At 43.6% G+C, this 19806-nt stretch overlaps 1 protein-coding gene across 1 annotated transcript; it reads left to right on the top strand.

Annotated features, from left to right (window-relative positions):
* The first annotated feature begins 13173 nt into the window (after positions 1-13173).
* Positions 13174-19460, top strand: LOC134441854 (prostaglandin E2 receptor EP1 subtype-like). The gene is made up of 3 exons (XM_063192274.1): positions 13174-13527; positions 15507-16474; positions 18210-19460. The coding sequence occupies exons 2-3, from the start codon at positions 15551-15553 to the stop codon at positions 18486-18488; spliced, it is 1203 nt and encodes a 400-aa protein (XP_063048344.1). The 5' UTR covers positions 13174-13527; positions 15507-15550; the 3' UTR covers positions 18489-19460.
* The last annotated feature ends 346 nt before the right edge of the window (positions 19461-19806 follow it).

Raw genomic sequence — 19806 nt, 5'->3', positions numbered from 1 at the left:
ACACACAGATTTGTTTTAAATGTGCTCTATACACAAAGCCTGCTTACATATTTAACATCAAATCACTTTGGGTGATCCCCAAGGTAATGGATCTGAGGACAGCCTACCGGTGGAATGCTAGAAATGTAGGAGAAGGATGTCAGTCCCCCCAAAGACACTGATTACAATCTCCATAGCTCTTTACACCATGTAAGCTCTGAAAAAAAGATTCCAACACAAGCTCTGGAAGAAAAAAAAACTTCTAACGCCACTCAGCGATGAACCCTAAGGTTGTCTGTATGAGAGAAAAGCTCATGAAGAAGTGTGACTGTTGTCAGTTTGTATTGAGTGATTAGGATAGAAGACACCTCACCTGACTGTGGATCAATTCCACGCCTCCTGGGCACCAATCATGCGCTCTCTGACCACAACAGTATACAAACAGGTAGGAGCCTCGTCGTCAGTCAGAGCACACGCTGAACTGTAGTAGTGGCCCGCCATCACACAGGTCATCAACACACACATGTCACAGTGATGACAGAGGCTTTACTGTACAGCCAGCTGACAAACAGCAGTGAAAGGAGTGTCCTTCTTTATGAGAGAGCCTGATGGATATCAGATGATGATTGGATAAACAGGAAACCTCCCGGTCCCCCATCACTCTCTCTCTGTCACCCCCACCAGTTAGGAGTCTGAGAGGGGCACCAAAACAACATGGCTGGGCCACAGGCTAGAAACAGTGCCATGTTTTGAATCAAATGGAGACTGAGAGAGCTGGCCTCTAGTTCAGAGGGTTGCAGGCTCGAATCCCACCATTACCAGTGGGAAGTAATAATTGCCTACACCTTGAGCCATGGCTGAAGTGCCCTAGAGCAAGAACACTACATTGGTTGTAACCGATGCCATGCAATAACTGTAGCATCAGCTAAGCGTAATTTAATCTAAATGCTTCTCAGACACCAATAAAAGCAACATACTGTAGGCCTATACTACGTCCATTCTAGGGGGTTGTTGCTGCATGGATTGGACCAACAACACACCTGAGTCATAATTAGAGATTAAAAAACAGAACGAGAAATAAGCATGGTTTGTTGGGATATCCATGGGAGTGGGCAGTTGTTGGTCAAGTAGACTACTGTTAAAACCTGCAGAGGGACTGGGAGGGTACAAGGAAGGACTGTTTGAGACGGAAATAGGAGACGACAATTATTCACTTAATAGGCGCAGGAACGGGACGATTACCTCACCCAGTAGATGAGTGCCGTAAAACAGCCCTCACACACACACACACACACACACACACACACACACACACACACACACACACATACGTGTGCACACACATACACACGCACACACAAACACGCACACACAGCCACTCTCTCACACACACACATACACACATACACACACACACACACACACACACACACACACACACACACACATGTAAACACACGCGCGCACACACACACACACACACACACACACACACACACACACACACACACACACACACACACACACACACACACACACACACACACACACACACATAAACACACCAACACACACGCATAAACACAAACACCCAAACATAAACAAATGCACACACATACCGCACACACAAACACAACACATAAAAAACACACACATACACGCAACAAATATACACACACATACACACAAACATAAACACACACATACACCCTGTACCCCTCCCCCCTCGAAAAAAACGGATTACTTCTCATAAACTCTGCAGCCTCTTGTGCTATGAGGCTCTTAAAAAGGTGAACAGACTCACTCTGTTTTTCTTTTGCTTTTTTTCTTCTTCTTTTCCATCTGAGCCACTGCTACTGCTGCAAGTATGGCCATGGCTTGGTTGTGATGGAGTACATTCTGCCTCGACGTTTACAGTGCGGCGGTCGTCTTCCACATGCAGAACATTTTTCCAGCATTCGCTGTGTCTCTTCTCCTGTCATCGGTCATTTCCAGTGTGTTGGAAATGTGAATTTGAAAAATGAAACATGACACGAGAAAAACAAACAAAAAAACACAATACACTGACGTGACCTCACAATCTGGCTTAGTTTACAAGAGTGGCTCTTTGGAAGCCCTAAACACTGTCCAACAATGAAGCCATTTTCGGAGTGAGGAGTCTGCACACTTAAAGTCCTTTTTGCTGTTTTTTTTTTTTATTCATGGCTGGACTACATTTTGACTTCAACAGTCAGACAGCTGAAGTTGAAATATAATCCAGACATGAATTTTTTTTTAAAAATCTGCAAAAAAAAGTGTGCAGACTCCTCACTCTGAAAATTACAGTCAGCCTTTGTCCTACACCTTTTCCTGGGATGTGGACAATCTTCAACTCTGACCTCTCTTGAAGCCAAACATCATGATCTGCATCTCCTCCTCAGTTCAACACTCCAGACCACAGGTAAGATCCAGAATCAACTTTGACCGAGTTGGGGATGACGTGGCTCATTGACTGAGCTGATTACCAAAGGTGCATACATTTCTGGAGCCCTGAGGCACTGGCTTTCACGATGCCTCTTTGATCGATCAAAAAATATAAACCGACAGTATGTGGAGAACAGACTTTTATGTGCCATTTCACTGTGCAGGCCATCCTTAGTTTCACCTGACTGTCTTGCCAGTCTTGCTGCAGACTGGAAATCGTGGCCATATGTGTTGTGTAGTATGCCATGTCAGTGATGTACTGTTATGACTGAACATTATGCTCATCGCCTTCACCTTCACTATCTCTTCAGAGCTTTGTGTGGTTCTCAATGGCCTCTTCCAATGTAAGCAGCCATCTGGTAGAACTTGCATCACATTTTTTTTTGAGTGTGAGTCTGTTTGTAGACAGCCACGCAGACGTAGAATTTACTGTTGCGTGTGTGGTAAGGGCAAAGATTGCCTAGTTCCGAAAGTAGGTCTCGCCTAAGTTCTCTGTGATCTCTCAAAACACCCGTAATAGATTATGTGGCATAATCTCTCAGCTTCTTTTTCCATGATAAACTGTAAAGCTGCATAATCCTTAACATTAATCATGTCGTTATGGGCAAAAATTACATTGCACAACTGTATAATTATTACCCAATCCAAGTCAGCTCTCTGGAATTTATATTTTTAGTATTAAATCTGTTTATTAAGGGTTGGGTGGGTTTATGGTGATCGTACACATAAGCCCAAATACGGCCACAGTGTTAACTGGCTACTCTGTATGTGCTATTGTATACGGAAACAGGCTTAAAGCAACAAACCCACTTCCGCCCAGATGCAAAGGAAATTTATTTATACAAATTTAGAAATGTGTACAGAAAATAAATTCAGTTAACTACTTTGTCATTATGAAGGCTGCTTTGGAGAGAAAAGTTTGAGAGATGAAACTTTTGTTTATAGGCGGAGATTTACATGTCATCTAAGAGGTTAAAGGTCAGGGAAAGAGGAAGTGTGGTCTTACTGGGCGTGATGTAAACAGATAGTGCACTCCGATCAGGCAGCAGGCCAGACTTTGCCGTTCACTCAACTCGGGTAAATGGGCTGTACTGCACATGAAAGAAATAACCACCCTACACAGTAAATTTCAACACTTCAGCGAGTCAGATTCTACCCTTAGTGAGTTAGATTTTTGCACTCATGGTGTTGGTGCTGATCTAAAAGTGTTGATTAAACACTGCACAATTTACTATGTGTTCATTGAGTGGGGTGAGAGGTTTTAACAGCACCTGCGGGGGCTGTCGCTTTCGTTTTGATGCAGGGCTGGCCTGGGTCAAAAAATCTGGCGGGCCATTTTCAGCCAAGACCAGTCCGACAGGCATTGAGAGATACAATTACAGTGTTTGCCGACTGCTTGCACACAATTTGCAAAATTTGGCTCATAGAGTCAAAACTCTACACACAATCCAATTACTCTCAACACTTGGAGATAAACCCATCACATATATGGCAACATGAAGCTCTGCTATAAAAGCATAAACATTGCCATAAAAACCTTACAATCTTTTGTCAAAACCTCACTTTCATGTCAAAAGACACACAAAAGCACCAAATGAGAAAACAAATTAGATCAACTTTAAAACAATTGTCTGCTTTATACAAAACACAACAGTCTATTCAGTCTCACAGAATGTACATTTTCACAAGACCCCTAAATTCAATACTGTACATTACAAAACTGCACCTTACAGTACAGGACATTAAACCGAAGCAAAATATATCTCAAACAGTACATTACTCTAAATACAACAGTGTGTAGGTGAGCTTATGTACCTTTTTTGTGTATTGGTTATATTCACAAATTTTCAAACATCTAAATACTGTATGATATAAATATGGGTTTACGTCAACATGCTGTAATGACAATCATCAATGACAATCAAGTCAATATAGGCTACTTTGTTTGGTTATGAGGTATGAGGTATTCACGAAATACAAAACATTTTCACAGACACACTATGCAGCTGACATCTACATGACATCATCAAAATTACATCATGTTCAGTCAGTTTATTCAAGTGGTCTTGCTTGGTTGTGTTCTGAAAATGACACTATTTCAACAAACTATCATGTTCACATTACCTAACATGTGATGATGAAGACAAAAGGCTACTCTTGGCGGCATGTATCAGGCTAAGTCAGTCAATGCCATACTCCATATTCTACACTTTAGTACCATTGTGCTATTCGCCTTGTTTAGCATACAAGCAATCAAAGTAAAACAAATAAATGCAAAATAAAACAAATGCAATGTAATATAAAGCATGCAACTTTGTAACATGGCAGAAGAGTGTTCAATTTTGAAAGCATGTGTTTTATTGTCTGTGTCTAAATCTTGTCATACATCAGTGTGTTTTGTTTTTTTAACAGATGTGTTTTCACAATGACACTCTGAGATTTTACTTTTGAACAAAGTGTCTTGTGTATGAAATTGTGTGTAGACAGCTGGAGTCTGTGTGTTGCGTAAAGGAGCAAGTGCCTTGCTAAACTGGTATGAAAGTGTAATGCTTACTTTTGTTTAAAGTCAAGCAATAAGTGTTTAAATTATGCACCAACAACTTAGCGATATGCTACTTTGGTTTAAGCATCTGCCTATAGTGTTTAAGCAGTAGGCAAAAACTGTAAGCCTGTGACTATTACAAGCTATTATGACCACAACAGCCAAAATGAATATTTAAATCTGAATCGGAGAGGTCGACTATAGTGGCATGAGAACTTATACAACTACATTGAGGGAGGACCAGGCCAAAATCCCTGTAATGTCCAGTATGCCATATGGCCAATATAGTCATGCTTTCATGGTGGCTATGCGATGGAGTGCTTCCTGGAGAGTCCAATGTAGGCCCTACAGCTGTGGAAAGGCCTGCTGGAGGAGTGTGAATGGGGCATGTAATGACCATGGAAAATAAAACAGGATCTTGAATCTTTCAAGGCCAGCCCAGCCAGCTCCATTTCTAAATTCATTGACCTAAGACATTTTGGAAGGTGATTTATTGATATCTAATGAAATGTGTGCCTCCGGCCTGCCAGAATTAGCAAACGTTATATTATCATTAATAACACCCCTTTCCAGGACTGTGTGAGTAGTAGGCTAAATAGGTTTGATGCGTTTCCCTCAAGATGTTTTTTTCCTAATTCTGTTTGATCAACTGCCTTTGCCGCAAAGTTACGACAGTCGTGAAAGTTGATTTAAAGTACACTGAACACTCGATAAAGACATGGGGTAAAAATGACCCAGAAATCATCCCTCTGGTGCCCCAGAATTACAGCCTCTGTCTATCCGACGTCTGCCCATGTTCCATTAATCACCTTTTACCATTAATCACATGTTCCTCATCACTGTCAACCAAAACCCGGTGGAGAAAAAAAAACACTTCCAAAACTTGTGCTGTGTTGCTGTGGTGTGGAGCCATCTATCATCCCTGTCTCTCTGCGTGGCTGAGGTCATTGGCTGTCCCAATGCTAGTAGTTTTCCATGCAGTCTTCTGGTAGAATTGAGTCTTTTAAAGGGTGTCAGTCTTAAGCCGAGCCGACGTGTGGGCCGTGGCAGCCTCTGCTCTGAATGTCTAGAGAACAGTGTTAGAGCAACAAGGAGCACCCCCCAGGGGGTCCATTTTTGTCAGGCTCAGTACAGTAGCCTTCAGAAAATGACCATGAAGAATAATATAATGGGAGACCCATGAGCCACTGTACAGTATGTCACAGGGAGATGTACAATATGCATGTGCATGATGGATATTAAATATGCTTTTAGGACATGACCCAGATAGGCCTACCTCATCAGCCCATAAACCAACATGCGACTGTAACTACCAGGAAATTTTGAGTTTCTTTAAAAATATATCATATGAGGGAAATATGCTATTTTGTGACATAAAGCAGTCATGACACTGTTGTGGAATGTGTGCAGCTGCTTCTCAGAGGAAAGTAACATCTTTCTGTGTGTCTCTGCATGACAGAGGAAGCTGCGGTTACTTTCAGCGAATTCTCTCACATCTTATTTGTTTACTTGACATCCCAATGTGGTTTAAAGTGTCAGCCAAAGGTTGACATTCTCCTTAACCCACCTCTGCTTTGTAGTATTGCTATTATAAGCCACTATCCCTTTCAGGCAGGCTCAAGCTGCCATATCTATAGATCACAAAGGGGTGTTCATGTGTGACTGACACCACACATAACAAATATGTGCCATTGTACTCTACACCCGCAACATATCAGTTTTAAGTAAAAGCTTCACATTATAAGAGTTATGGGGAATTTGGAGGCAGCCAATGATGGGAATGTTGAAGCCACAGACGTTGAGCAGATGGGAGTCCTGGTTTCCTCATAGGACAGTGTGTTTGTGTGACACAAACAGGGCTTGACACTGGCACCTGCCAACCGGCCAAATGCTGGTAAAACTTGGCTGTGGCTGGTAACAATTTCAGCGTCACTAGCCAATTTGGCAGGTAGGCCTATCTTATTCTTTGGTATGACATATCAGAATAGCGCATATTCTGCACTTTGTCCCTGGTGTATCAATTGTTTGTATTTAAGTACAAGAAAAAGATCAGTTACTCAGTTTCTGTTTGTTTTATATCTATGTAGAAACCCATGCAATCATCTTCTTGCTTTATGCACCTCATCTTCTGAGGTAAGCTGTACAGTGTCATGATAAAAAACAAAATGTTGCTAGTAGAATAGCTGGCTAGTGACTCGGGAATACCACTAGCCACCGTGGCTGTCAAGCGAAAAAGTTAATGTCAAGCCCTGGACACAAAGTGATTCCGTTTTTGTTATAAGTGCACTCCTTTTTTTGTATTCTTCTTCGCCCCAGCTGATTTCACCAAATTGTGCATAATTTTTGTATAACTGCAACATGTTACAGATCAGTGTCTGCAAATTCATGTTTACGCTTACTGAAGATACCCTCCCATTCACATGTTCGATGGCGGCAACACTGCACTCCATGCTTCCTTTTCATTGCAAACAACCATGTTTTGACATTTTGTAATGACAGAACGTTGGCTCGTTTGTTACATTTACTCATGCTGAAATGGATTAGTTTCTCTCTGGTGTCCGTCCACCATTCTGTTTTCCCTGTAGTCAAACCATTGGCCAGTGTTGTAATCCTGTACAGTGAGGGTGTCTGTCTCTCATCCTGCTTCCCTCCATGTTGCAAACAGATAGTTTGCTAACCTCAGACACTAATTGTCCGCTCCCATTCTCAGCAAGATTGTTTTTGCTGAAAGTCTTGTGCTAAAGAACTTGAACAGTACACAGCAAGGGCATGGTGGTATGTAAGCTCTCGAAATTGAAAATAATTGACAAAAATACTTGAAGGCAATTGGAGACGTCAAGCTTCTCTTGAAAAATCCTCCTGCAAATTTAAGTGAAAAGTGAATTGCTGAACACACACACACACACACACACACACACACACACACACACACACACACACACACACACACACACACACACACACACACACACACACACACACACACACACACACACACACACACACACACACACACACACACACACACACACACACACACACACACACACACACACACACACACACACACACACACACACACACACGCCAACGCACACGCACACGCACACGCACACACACACACACACTCACACTCACACACACACACGCACACGCACACACGCACACACGCACGGGCGCGCCCCCGCAGCCACGCATGCATGCACACGTCCGCATGCACTCACACATGCACACACGCATGCATGCACGCACACACACAAGTGCACACAAACACACAAGTGCACACACACACACTCTCTCACACACACATACACACAAACACACACACACACACACACACACACACACACACACACACACACACACACACACACACACACACACACACACACACACACACACACACACACACACACAGTACAGTACAGTACAGTACAGTACAGTACTATATTTCTATTGCACCCTTCACCGAAGTCAATGTGTACAGAGTAATTTAAGTGTCTGAACACGGCTGTTACTTGAGCAGACTATGTTGTTCCTATAATTTAGCTGGTGGAGCAAAGTGCTTCTCCAACCCTAACCCAAACTCTAACCCTAACCCTTGCCCCAGCTACAAATGTGATCATTATGTGCTATACCGCCCCACAAAGCAATGCAGTAACTGCATAGAACTCTGAATGGAGTAAAATGACTTTAACATGGTATTGTCCAACCTAAATAGTATTAAGTAGCTTATTGACATGTTGCATTGTGTTTTTTTAAACTTTATATTACCAAAGGCTTTGCAGATCATTCATTTTATTTCACTTTGCAGTTTCACAAACTGCTATCAGACAGCAAGATCATGAATGAGTTTAGTCATATTAAGGTACACAAATTATGACTCATACTGCGTTTGACTACCAACCCATAATGTAGGTCAGCTACATGAGTAACTATGAGTAACTAAATCAAGAAAACTGGTTCATCATAACAAACAACTCTATTACTGCTAAATGCATTCCATTGTCATCCAGGCCCAAATCTTGGCCTTGTTATTTTTTTCCCCTGCAGCAGCATCCTAATTTTGGCCCTTGGTATCTTCTCCCCCCCCCCCCCTCTCTCCTCTCCCCTCATATACACCCCGGGACCACAGTGATCTCAGGATGGGAAAGGACAGATATTTTTCCCTGCGTGTGGTCAACCGAGTCTCGGTTAGACAGCATCCATGGAGCCCACAGGAATTCTATGGAGAGAGGGGAGTGAAAGTTGCACTCCATTCATCTGAGCCTCGTAGTGCTGTTTGCTGATAGATACCTCGAGGGCCTCTCAAGTGTCAGCAGTGGCGTGAGATCAATGCAACACCTTATGTTGCCCAATTCCTCTCTCTAGTCTGGTAAATAGTGCATACCTTCAGGTCCAGATACCTTCAGTCTATTCTGTATTCAAGGCCCTTGGCTGTCTGTCTTAGTGAGTCTGGTTTAACCCCTTAGTGCAGCACTATGGTCTCTCTGTAATGTCATAGCAATGTTGTTATGATGTAGTTAAGCATTTTCAGCAAGTGAATAGGGTCCCTGGCGACCCCTGCTGCAGTAAGAGGCTACGCACCATATTCAAATTCTACCAATCACAATCAGAATTTCTCCTTTACCCTGGCATGTTTTAATTCTCTACACTCAACATACTTTTAATGCAGTGGTATTATTCCAGTATATCCCCAATCTCTAATGTATCATTTTTTTTCCGTAGGTGAGTGGGAGAGGGGGAGGGGGGGGGGGGGGGGGGGGGGGGGGGGGGGGGGGGGGGGGATGACCTTGGGAATCGAACCCGGGTCCCCTGCGTAGCAGTGCAGTGCCCTTCTGTCTGACCCATTTTTTAAATTTTCGTTGATGTAACTTTTCTGCGCTGTAGTTTAGTTCTTCATCTAGACAAACCTTGTCATCGGTTCCCTTCGCTTTGCTCCTGAGAGGCCGTGTGAGAAGGCAGCCAGACTGAGGAATGTCCTCCCTCTCTGCTTTAAGCCCCCAAGAGAGTAAAGTGCATACTCAACTGGAATAATGAAAATGAACATTATATGAAATATATGTTGACACATTCATGTTTCCACCACCACCAATACATCAGATAAAATTCTTGCAGAGGGCTTCTGTAAGATTTATGTTGTTTTCAAAATTACTTCCAGGTAATTCAGGTGGATACTTTTATTATTATTATTATTATTCCATCCAAAGGTATCATGAAATGGAAACGCTTACTCAGTTTGCGTTGGCACCCATAGCGCTGTCAGCCGTTCATCCTGAGAGTTCAGCCAAAACCTGGAACGCAGGGCTGGATCAAAATGAGCATCATCTATAATAACAGGAGTTTAACCCAGACTTCAAGAGTGGTCTTTGTGATCTCAAGCCAACAAAGAAGTGAAAGTTCACCATATGCATCAGTTATCAGAGACTTTTGTCGCTAATAATGTGTTCATTTGGGGTTTGAGAACATTGCTTCTGGACTTAGAGAAAATTCTCTTTCTTATAGAAATTTCTCTTTCATCACTTCAGGTTTTAGGGCATAAATTGCTGCTGTATTAAAGCCTTTGTGCAGCCTACCCTGACTGTCACCATAATTGTAATGTCCAAGTCTTAAACTGTTACTTCGGGCTCTCTGTAATGTTGTTATGATGTATTTGAGTCTTTTCAGTTTTCAGCAATGAGTGACTGGGTCCTCCAGTGGGCCCATCTGCGCTAAAAGGCTACAGAGAGAGCAATGCCTGGACTAGTGTTTCTCAACGGGGGCTCTACAGCCACCCAAAGGGGGCCATTGGGGAGCCCTATGGGGGGCGTTGAGAAGGATACAGGTGAGAGGGGGCTTGGCGCTTAGTTGCCATTGGGGGGCTTTTTCCAAGTCCATTTTATTTTTTAATACTAAGGGGGTAAGGGGGTTTGGGAGGCTTATGATGAGGTTCAGGGGGCTTTTACAAAAAAAAATGGACTGGGTTAGAAACTCCTCTGGAGGACATCAAAAGCACAAGAGGGTCCGCTCATATGTTGACCTCCAAGAAACACATGTCTTCAAGGTGGGGGTTTGGTGTTGGAGGAGCTTGCTGGGGAGTCCGCCAAATGTCAGGCCTTTTAAGCAGCAGAGTTTCATGTCGAGATATGGATTTATGAGGCCGGACCACAAAATGCGGGAGTGGAAAAACGGCCACACGGGCCAAACCGAACACTTTTCGCTGTCTTTGTGGGAGGGAATAGTCCATATGGTTATGAGGAGCTTGTGGCCAAGTACCACAGCCCCCCCCCCCCCCCCCCAAAAAAAAGTTATTTAAAAAAAGCAGATCACTCTTTGTCAGCGCTTCCATTCGACATCCAAAACAAGTCACCCTGAGATTTGACGTAGCTGTGTCTTTGAGAGTTCACATTGCTGCTTCGCTGAGGCGTGCCGTCTCCCAAAACCCTCCTATCCCCTCCTCTCCCATGTACTCTTAAGCTCTGGGGTGTCTTCTGCAGAAAAGAACTGGACACTGGCCTTTTGTTCACTCTCGGAATAATGGCTGCCTTTCTGACCTCAGCCAGTGTGTTATAAGTTCATAACATTTAAGAAGGTTAATACAAAAAAAGCAATGGGCCATGCGCCTATGCGGGAGGTCTGTTTATAACATTTTCTTTGGGGACTATATGGGCTCTTAGCCTCTTACCATCGTCCATCTTGACTGTCTCTGTAGGTTCATTTGAAGCGCTGGGGAGCCCGGATGTGATGGTTCCTCTTGCTGTCCCTCTGTGAATACCCCGCAGTGAAGGGCTAGGCCCAATGATGTTGCTTTAGCTGTGCAAATACATTACGACGTGCCTGATGCAGCCTATACAAATGCAGGCCTGATGCACATGCTTGAATCACTTACAATGAAGTGAGGCAGTAGAGACTCAATGAAATATGTCTTGTTAATAGAGTGACGTAGCTTAAGACTGTATGAGACTACAATAACATTATAGATTTAGGTTTTTCTACCTTAACAAATACAATAGATAAATCAACCTTTTTCTCTGTCACACACACATGCACACACACGTGCGTGCGCACACACACGTACGCACGTACACACACAAACACACACACACACACACACACACACACACACACACACACACACACACACACACACACACACACACACACACACACACACACACACACACACACACACACACGCACACGCGCATTGCAAAATATGAAAGAACATTCCAGACTATTGTGTCCCCAGTCAAGCTGTGGCGAGTTTCCTCAAACATTATCAATGACCATGACAGAACAGCAGGGCAGGGAGATACCTGTACACCTCATGTTGAAAACAGACTTTCTAACTTGTGCCATGGAGAAGGGATTGATTCCAGTGAAGTTATTTGTCTCCAGTATTTTTCCCCTCTTTTTATCTTCCAGTGAAGAGGTTAATCATTGTAAATGTCCAGTTTTTACCACCATTTCCCTCTGGAGTTATTTTGGTGGTGTTTATAGAGACAGATGGTGTGGTGTGCAGCACGACAGAGAAAGGTTGCCTAAATTTCTCCCAAATGCATTAGTCATTACTCATTAGGGCCCAAGCAGCACCGAAGTGCAAGGGCCCTTCGCCCTCTTGGTGCGAAGTCCTTCTGTTTTTCAAAAGATTATTGTTCTTCTTATTCTTTTTTTCTCCTTGTTTTTTCTTGTGTCGAGCTCTAAATATTAAAGGAAGATACACACTGAACTATAGTGTCTTGGCATGTGTAGTTGAACTCGTCAGGCTGCCTTTCTTTGATGTCTGTCAGCCACTTAGGGGGCCTCCGTGGTGCAGGGAACCAGCTGTAACCTACAGGCATTGAATAGGACCTTTGTGAGGTTGTGCAAGGAAGATATACTGTATGCTCGTTTGGCAACCAAGAAGTTGCATTTAGCCTCACCTGTGCTTCTGTTTTCTGAAATTGTGCACTGTTTTCAGGTATACTACTCTACTAAAATGTAAAATTAGGAACTTTTTGGAGAAACGTGATCTTTAGAATAAAGGAAAACATTTAGAAATTCTTGTTGTTGCTGTTGAATTTGAATCACGCACACGACGATTTAATGGCCATGCATACTTGAGGAAATGTTTTCTTCGCTCCTAGAATCTTGCTGTGAACGCGCGTTCACACACTGACGCGCTGTGGTACCTCGGAGACGCCCAGGGGCTGCGCTCGCGCTCTTGAAGCACTACCCGAAGCCGAGAACTTGACTCTTAACAGTATTTAAGTCAGAGAACCAGTGGAGAGGTCGTGTTTTCACTTGTAACAGTTGTGACCGTCTTGCCGAAAAAATTGAATATATTCTTTCAACAGAGGAGAATGAGGACTATTTCGGATTCTTCAGGATTTCTTACACGGAAAGACAGAGACATTTATCTGCACAGAAAACAATATCCTTGTTCTTTAAATGGGATAAGATTCTGCGCTTTGGATTGAAAATCAGATTCGTCATTTCCTCAAATTTTGGACTTAATTATGGGTCACGTTTTAATATTTCACTCAGGAAGACATATCAGCGCACCAGAGGACGCTTCTAATGAGGTAAGGTGCGCCCATCTGTTGTCTGTATGAAATATAATACTTCATAATCATGTTCTGCATTCACGTCTCATTATACAATGCCAAAAAATGTATAAATGGAATGGGGGGTGGGGGGGTGTATAAAGAGATAGGCTAGTGCGTTGTCTATGGGTGCTCTGAAAATGTTCATTTGCAGGTAGATAATTCAAAGGGTCAATATAACCTGTGACCAGTGCACTGACTCATTATTTGCTTTAATCAAACAGTTTGAAAGTGATTTTGTTTGCCTAGTGTGCTAATCAAACACCAGTTGAAATTGCAACTCTGAAACTTTGCATGCAGGAAAGCAAACCAATCCCATCTGATGCCCTGATGGGTCTGCAAAGCAGGTAAAGCCATCAGGGGTTTCTATGTAAGGACAGCGTGTTCTGCCTTGTGCAAAAAAGGGGGAACAAAAGTGACCCTTGTGTATTCTCACATCCTGGAGACAGCATTGCGACAACAGGTGGCCAAGCGTATTGAGAGTACAAGCAATATCTCTTTGTCAGCCATCAGAGTGTATTGAGCAGTTGCATACAACTATATCAGATCAACATGAGACGTGCAAATAATGTCTCAGTGAATGCTTTCTCAGAAAGGCCCTGTATCATGGTTTTGTACAGCTCAGCAACATTCTGCTGCTAGAAGGTGTTCTGACTTGCCCCACATTCTCACCCCGAGAGGGAAAAATCTAGGAAAAGCTTCAGTTCACACAACATGCTGGATTCAAACTGAGTGATGGCATAACATGACCAATTAAAACAACATGATTTACCTTAGAGGTATAATTCGGTTCTATTAATACATCATTTGGCCATGCACAATGAGTCACATTCTTAGTCACAGCAATTTTATCCTGTGGGAGCTGTCAACTTCATCTGTTGTCTCAACAAATCCACTGGCATTGTTGTTGTTACATTTAATCTTATGGTCTCTGAACTCACTCTTATGCTGTATCAATCGTAAACTTGCTCAAAACTCAGGGATGGCCTATTTGTTGCTGTCTCTGTGCACGCATCCAATAAAAGTCATCAGATAGAGCAGAAAAGTACTTTCTGCCTATTCTCTTAACTGAGGTGCTGTCAACACGTATCCGGATAGTTTTAAATGTGGATATTTTTTTCATCTGTTAACTTGTAAACACATTATGTGGATAAAAATAACAACTCCATTGTAACAGGTGTGTTTCAGCCCCCTAAATGTTGATATATTTAAAGCCGGATTTTTGATCAGCAGATTTTAAAACTCGTTTACCGTACGTGTAAACGAAAGGCCAAAACTAATGCGTTTTTTAAAAAGATCCATAAACGTATAAACAGCTTCTAAAATGTTTAATGCACCATGTCCAGGTTACACAGACGTGTTTAATCCTGATGCCATCCCCAGTGTGTATATCAGTATGCTGTACACATAAATAGTGACACAGTGATCTGCACTTGAGATCTAAAAATAGTTTATAGCAAGGTAAAAACATTACTGATGCATAAGAAGAAGGCCAGGGCCTTACCGTGGCCTAATAGGGCACCAGGGCTATATGCCGGCGACCGGGGTTCAATTCTGGCCTGGTCCTTTGCCGACACTTCCCTGTCTCTCTCTCACTCTCACCCCCTGTCCATGTCTTCACTGTCCTGTCACATAAATAAAGGCAACCCCCCGCCCCCCCAATTTAAAAAAAAAACAAACAAATAAGGCCAGAGGAGGCTGTACAATTTCAAAACCACCTATAATCAGCTAAAACGGCTAATAAAAGAACACTTAGGGTTTTCTTTTGCCTTAAGACATGTAAAAGTTTAAGAAAACCCTAAGTGTTTAAGTTAAACAGTTAGACATAATGAACCTAATACATAGGCTAATAAAAGAGTCATCTACATTGTAATCATGTGCTAAAATGAACGTAACATTTTTATTTTGTGGTGTCTGAAATTATTTAATTGGTTTTATATGGCTTTTTAATCTCATAGTGCCTTGAATCAGTGAGGAACCCAGTGGACGAATCCTTGGCCGCATGATGTTGGCTATGCAGCATTACAACGCTTCTCCAACAGCACCCCTGAGTGCCACCAACCACACCCTGGCCCCAGCCCTGGGCCCGGCCTCTGTGGCGGAGGTGGCAGCGGTGGGGAACAATGATGATCCCGGCTCCGGGTCCGGGTCCGGGTCCAGCTCGGTTCACGGCTCCGGTTCCGGGTCTTCCCCCGCCATGGCGGTGCTGAACATGACCCTGGGCATCGTCTCCAACGTGCTGGCCCTGTTCATCCTGGCCAAGGCCTACAAGCGCATGCGCCGGCGCTCCAAGGCCACCTTCCTGCTCTTCGCCTCCTCCCTGGTGGCCACGGACCTGGCGGGCCACGTCATCCCCGGCGCCCTGGTGCTCCAGCACTACATGGAGGGCCACGGCCTGGCGCACCAGCTCTCGCACAACGACTCGGGCAGCGTGGACCCGTCCTGCCAGTTCCTGGGGGGCTGCATGGTGTTCTTCGGCCTGTGCCCGCTCTTCATGGGCTGCGCCATGGCGGCCGAGCGGTGCCTGGGGGTGACGCGCCCCTTGCTGCACGCCTCCTGGGTCAGCGTGACGCGTACCAAGCTGGTGCTGGTGCTCATCTGGCTCATGGCTCTGTTGGTGGCCCTGCTGCCCTCCTTCAACCTGGGACGCTACACCTACCAGCACCCCAAGACTTGGTGCTTCATCAGCGTGCTGGAGGATACCAGGGCCAGTGACATGGTCTTCGTGCTGATCTTCGCCCTGTTGGGACTGACTTCTCTGGCCGTGGCGCTGGTGTGCAACACCATCAGCGGGATCACGCTGGTGCACGCCAGGATAAAGCAAAGGACGTGTTCGCGGCGCTCCACCAAGTCCCATGACATTGAGATGGTGGTGCAGCTCCTGGGCATCATGGTCACGTCCTGCATCTGCTGGATCCCCCTGCTGGTGAGTAGGTGGCGGTGCAAGGCAGCCGGGCTCACATCACATGCATGTCATGTCAGGCATGGCACAGTTGATTTTGCCGTGTTAAATCAACACGTAGAGAGTGAGACTAACAAGAAGCGTGTTGTAATGACTTGCAAAGTGTTCATGAGTTCATCATTTATAGGCTATTGACTGAAAAGTCAGACATGCAGAGGTGTATAAAGTAAATGTAGAAGTCCTCTCACAGTATGCCTCATTAGCTACAGTGGAATAACTGGTGAAATTATGTATGGTCAAGTAATAGTGTTGTAATTTTTCCACATCAGACATAGTACTGCTTTTTCTATTTGATAAACCTCTAGCACCATATTAATCACACAGTAAATTGAAGTGTTAATTGAACACTTGAGACCAGGACCAACAAGAAGCGTGTTGAATTTGTCTCCCCAGTGTTTGAGTTCATATACACCAAACTATATTGATCACATTAAGAATTTTGTCTTGCTTTATGGTTTGAACAAATAATATTTGGATTTTATAAATAAATAAAAGTGTCATCAAGGTGCCAAATCTTTCGTATTTGGTATGTCTTTGCAGGCCTATTTCATACATAACTCAGTGCTATAATTGTGGGGATATTGTTTTCCCAATATGCGTGTGTGGATTTGGGTTTGAAATGATTTTAGCATGGATCTTTTCTATGGGGCTGCAAACAATTTTACAGTAAACTGAAGGCTGAGGAGTGCCTAAAATAACTGGATATTACAAGGGTTAGAAGTCACACCGATGCAGCTGCCCTGCATTAAAACTGTGGTTCATGAAAAATCGTTTTTGCCTCATTACCATACGAAGGTATTTGAGGCATGACAGTGAATATCCACCACAGAATTTGCAATTTTCCAGAAGTCACATTTTTTTGGCAGAATCACATATTTCTTTTAACAAGATCTCTCGTTCAGCCTTATTAACTAATCCATTCCATCCTTGCATGAAACTAAATCCTTCGCAAATGCGCCAAAGCTGCCTCTTAAAATATGCAATAGTGTCCACGGTCTGCTGGACACGAAAAATGTATTTACGTTCTCTTTTTGACAGTGTGCCATGTAGACATATACATATGTTTGGAAAAGTAAAGTGATCTTTAAACAGGATAGTTTCCATTGGTTTGGTTTATTCAAACAACGTGGGGAGTCTTTGCTTAGTTTTTGCATCCACTGATGTGCTTCCAAGCCAATGGACCCAACAGGTCTCCAGTCTGCAGAACTTTTGCATATTTTGTTGTCTTTTGCCTTTATTGCGATAGGACAGTAGGGCCTAGAAAGATGGGGAAGTATTTGGAGAGAGAGAGGGATAGGGAGGAGTTGGGAAATGACCCAGGCCAGATTCTAAACTGGGTCCGTATGGGTAGTGTTGCCTGTATGTGGTCAGGTATATTAGCACGTGGTGCCATGGCACCCCCTGAAATGTAATGGTGTTCATAATTCTGAATCCAACATGAGGAAGGGATGTGTTATACAATCTTGTGTGTGTGTGTGTGTGTGTGTGTGTGTGTGTGTGTGTGTGTGTGTGTGTGTGTGTGTGTGTGTGTGTGTGTGTGTTTGTGTGATGTGTTTAAGTTTATCCTTACTTCTGTACTATATACTACAGTATAGTGGCTGCTTTTTATGTCAATATTTTTTAATTTTTATTTTTTTAATGGAGGTTTGGTCAGTGTTTGCGGTTTAAAATGTTTACCTCCCTTCCCTACCCATTGCAGATATTCGACCTGATGTCGGTGATGCGCTCCTACCAGGGCTTCAGGGACGAGCAGGAAGTGGACTACTACAAGCAGCTGCTGCTGACGGGGGTGCGGCTGGCCTCCACCAATCAGGTGCTTGACCCCTGGGTCTACATCCTGCTACGCCGCGCCGTGCTGCGCAAGATCTACTGCCTCAGCACCTGCGGACGCGTCAACCTGCGTGCAGGAAGCACCTTCCGCCACTGGGAGATCAGCTCGCTGCAGAGCTCCGAGAAGAAGTCTGTCAACAGGATCTGAAAACTTTTGGTGGGAGTAGGTGCGGGGTGCAATGTGTGGGCATGTGCAGGGCTGCTGACAGCTTCGGCTGGGCCCCAGGCAAAATGAACAGAAAGGGCCCTCACTCTGTAAATGCAATGTAATGGGGATCCAATCACAGGCTCCTCCTTTCCGTCCGTGGGCCCGGGACGATATATCCATTTGTCCCTCCCCTGTCGGCAGGCCTGGGCATGGGGTGGGTGGAGTGTATACGTACAATAATGATACGTGTGGGGTGGTTATAGTGGTTATATTAAGATGTTGAGGATGACTGTGGCATTTCAAAAGAGCCCACTGCCCCTATAACAGACTCACCAGGTGAGTCCGTTTGCTAATGTGAATGTATTTTAAAGCCATAGCAATGACTTCAAGACACATCTGCTTATGACAGACAGTTGTTAGGCCAGTAAGTAAGCAAGACAGCATGAAAGAAATAGGATTTTGAATGGGCTTGTGTGTTAGAGAGAGAGAGCTGAGCACAGCAGGTGAAAAATAAAAATAAAAATGACAACAACTCAGCAAAATGTTTGTTTGTTTAGAGACGACAGATGATGTAGCATATTTCAAGCTTTGAAGATAAAAAAGATGCATTGAACATAATATATTATGGAGCCTCTGCTTTCCAGTCATGGAAGTAAAAAAAAAACAGTTCTGGCTTTGTCAACCCATCACAACGTCCATATCACTCATTACTTGACAGTAATCATTTTGGCTTTAGTGATTTCTTTGTTCTTTTTCCCTTGTATTTCGACTCAACATGATAGCTGTGAATGTCTCGACAGGGTGTCATATCGGTGATTCATGTTGGTCGGCCACAATGAGAGAGTGAAGTCTATGTTTTTGTGGAGATATATGATTACTGTTTTGTGTATTTATTGTGTAAAACACTGTTTTCCCAGTTGTGTGGGAGGACTTGAAAGTAAGCTATTCGATGTAAAAGCTATTGAATGTCAAGTGTATTGTCTTTTGTACTTTCATTCGCATTGGAACTCGTCTGATGAAGACCACAGATTATAAAAAAAACACTTCACACAGACTATACAACTCCAAAACCTGGTCGACAGAAAGTAAACAAAAAGGTCTCAAACTAAACTCCAAGGGAACTGTTTGGAAATGGCCTAGTGGTGTTTATTGTTATGGGACTGCAGGCCAGTCTTTCACAGATATTCTTGACCAAACCATTAGGCCTCGTAAATTATTCCACAATCTCTACAGCAATGTGCAGCGAACATACGGAGCGCGGTCTCCTCCTAAAGTGGCTTAATCCAGTACACCACTTCACTGAATAGTTTCTGACAGA

Source organism: Engraulis encrasicolus, chromosome 2, assembly GCF_034702125.1.
Source record: "Engraulis encrasicolus isolate BLACKSEA-1 chromosome 2, IST_EnEncr_1.0, whole genome shotgun sequence".
Classification (NCBI taxonomy): Eukaryota; Metazoa; Chordata; class Actinopteri; order Clupeiformes; family Engraulidae; genus Engraulis; species Engraulis encrasicolus.
This window is presented reverse-complemented; position numbering and strand designations above follow the sequence as displayed.

Coding starts and splice junctions, on each gene's coding strand:
- LOC134441854 (XM_063192274.1), top strand. CDS start 15,551: ATGATGTTGGCTATGCAGCATTACAACGCTTCTCCAACAGCACCCCTG. Junction 16,475..18,209: donor TCTGCTGGATCCCCCTGCTG/GTGAGTAGGTGG, acceptor TACCCATTGCAG/ATATTCGACCTGATGTCGGT.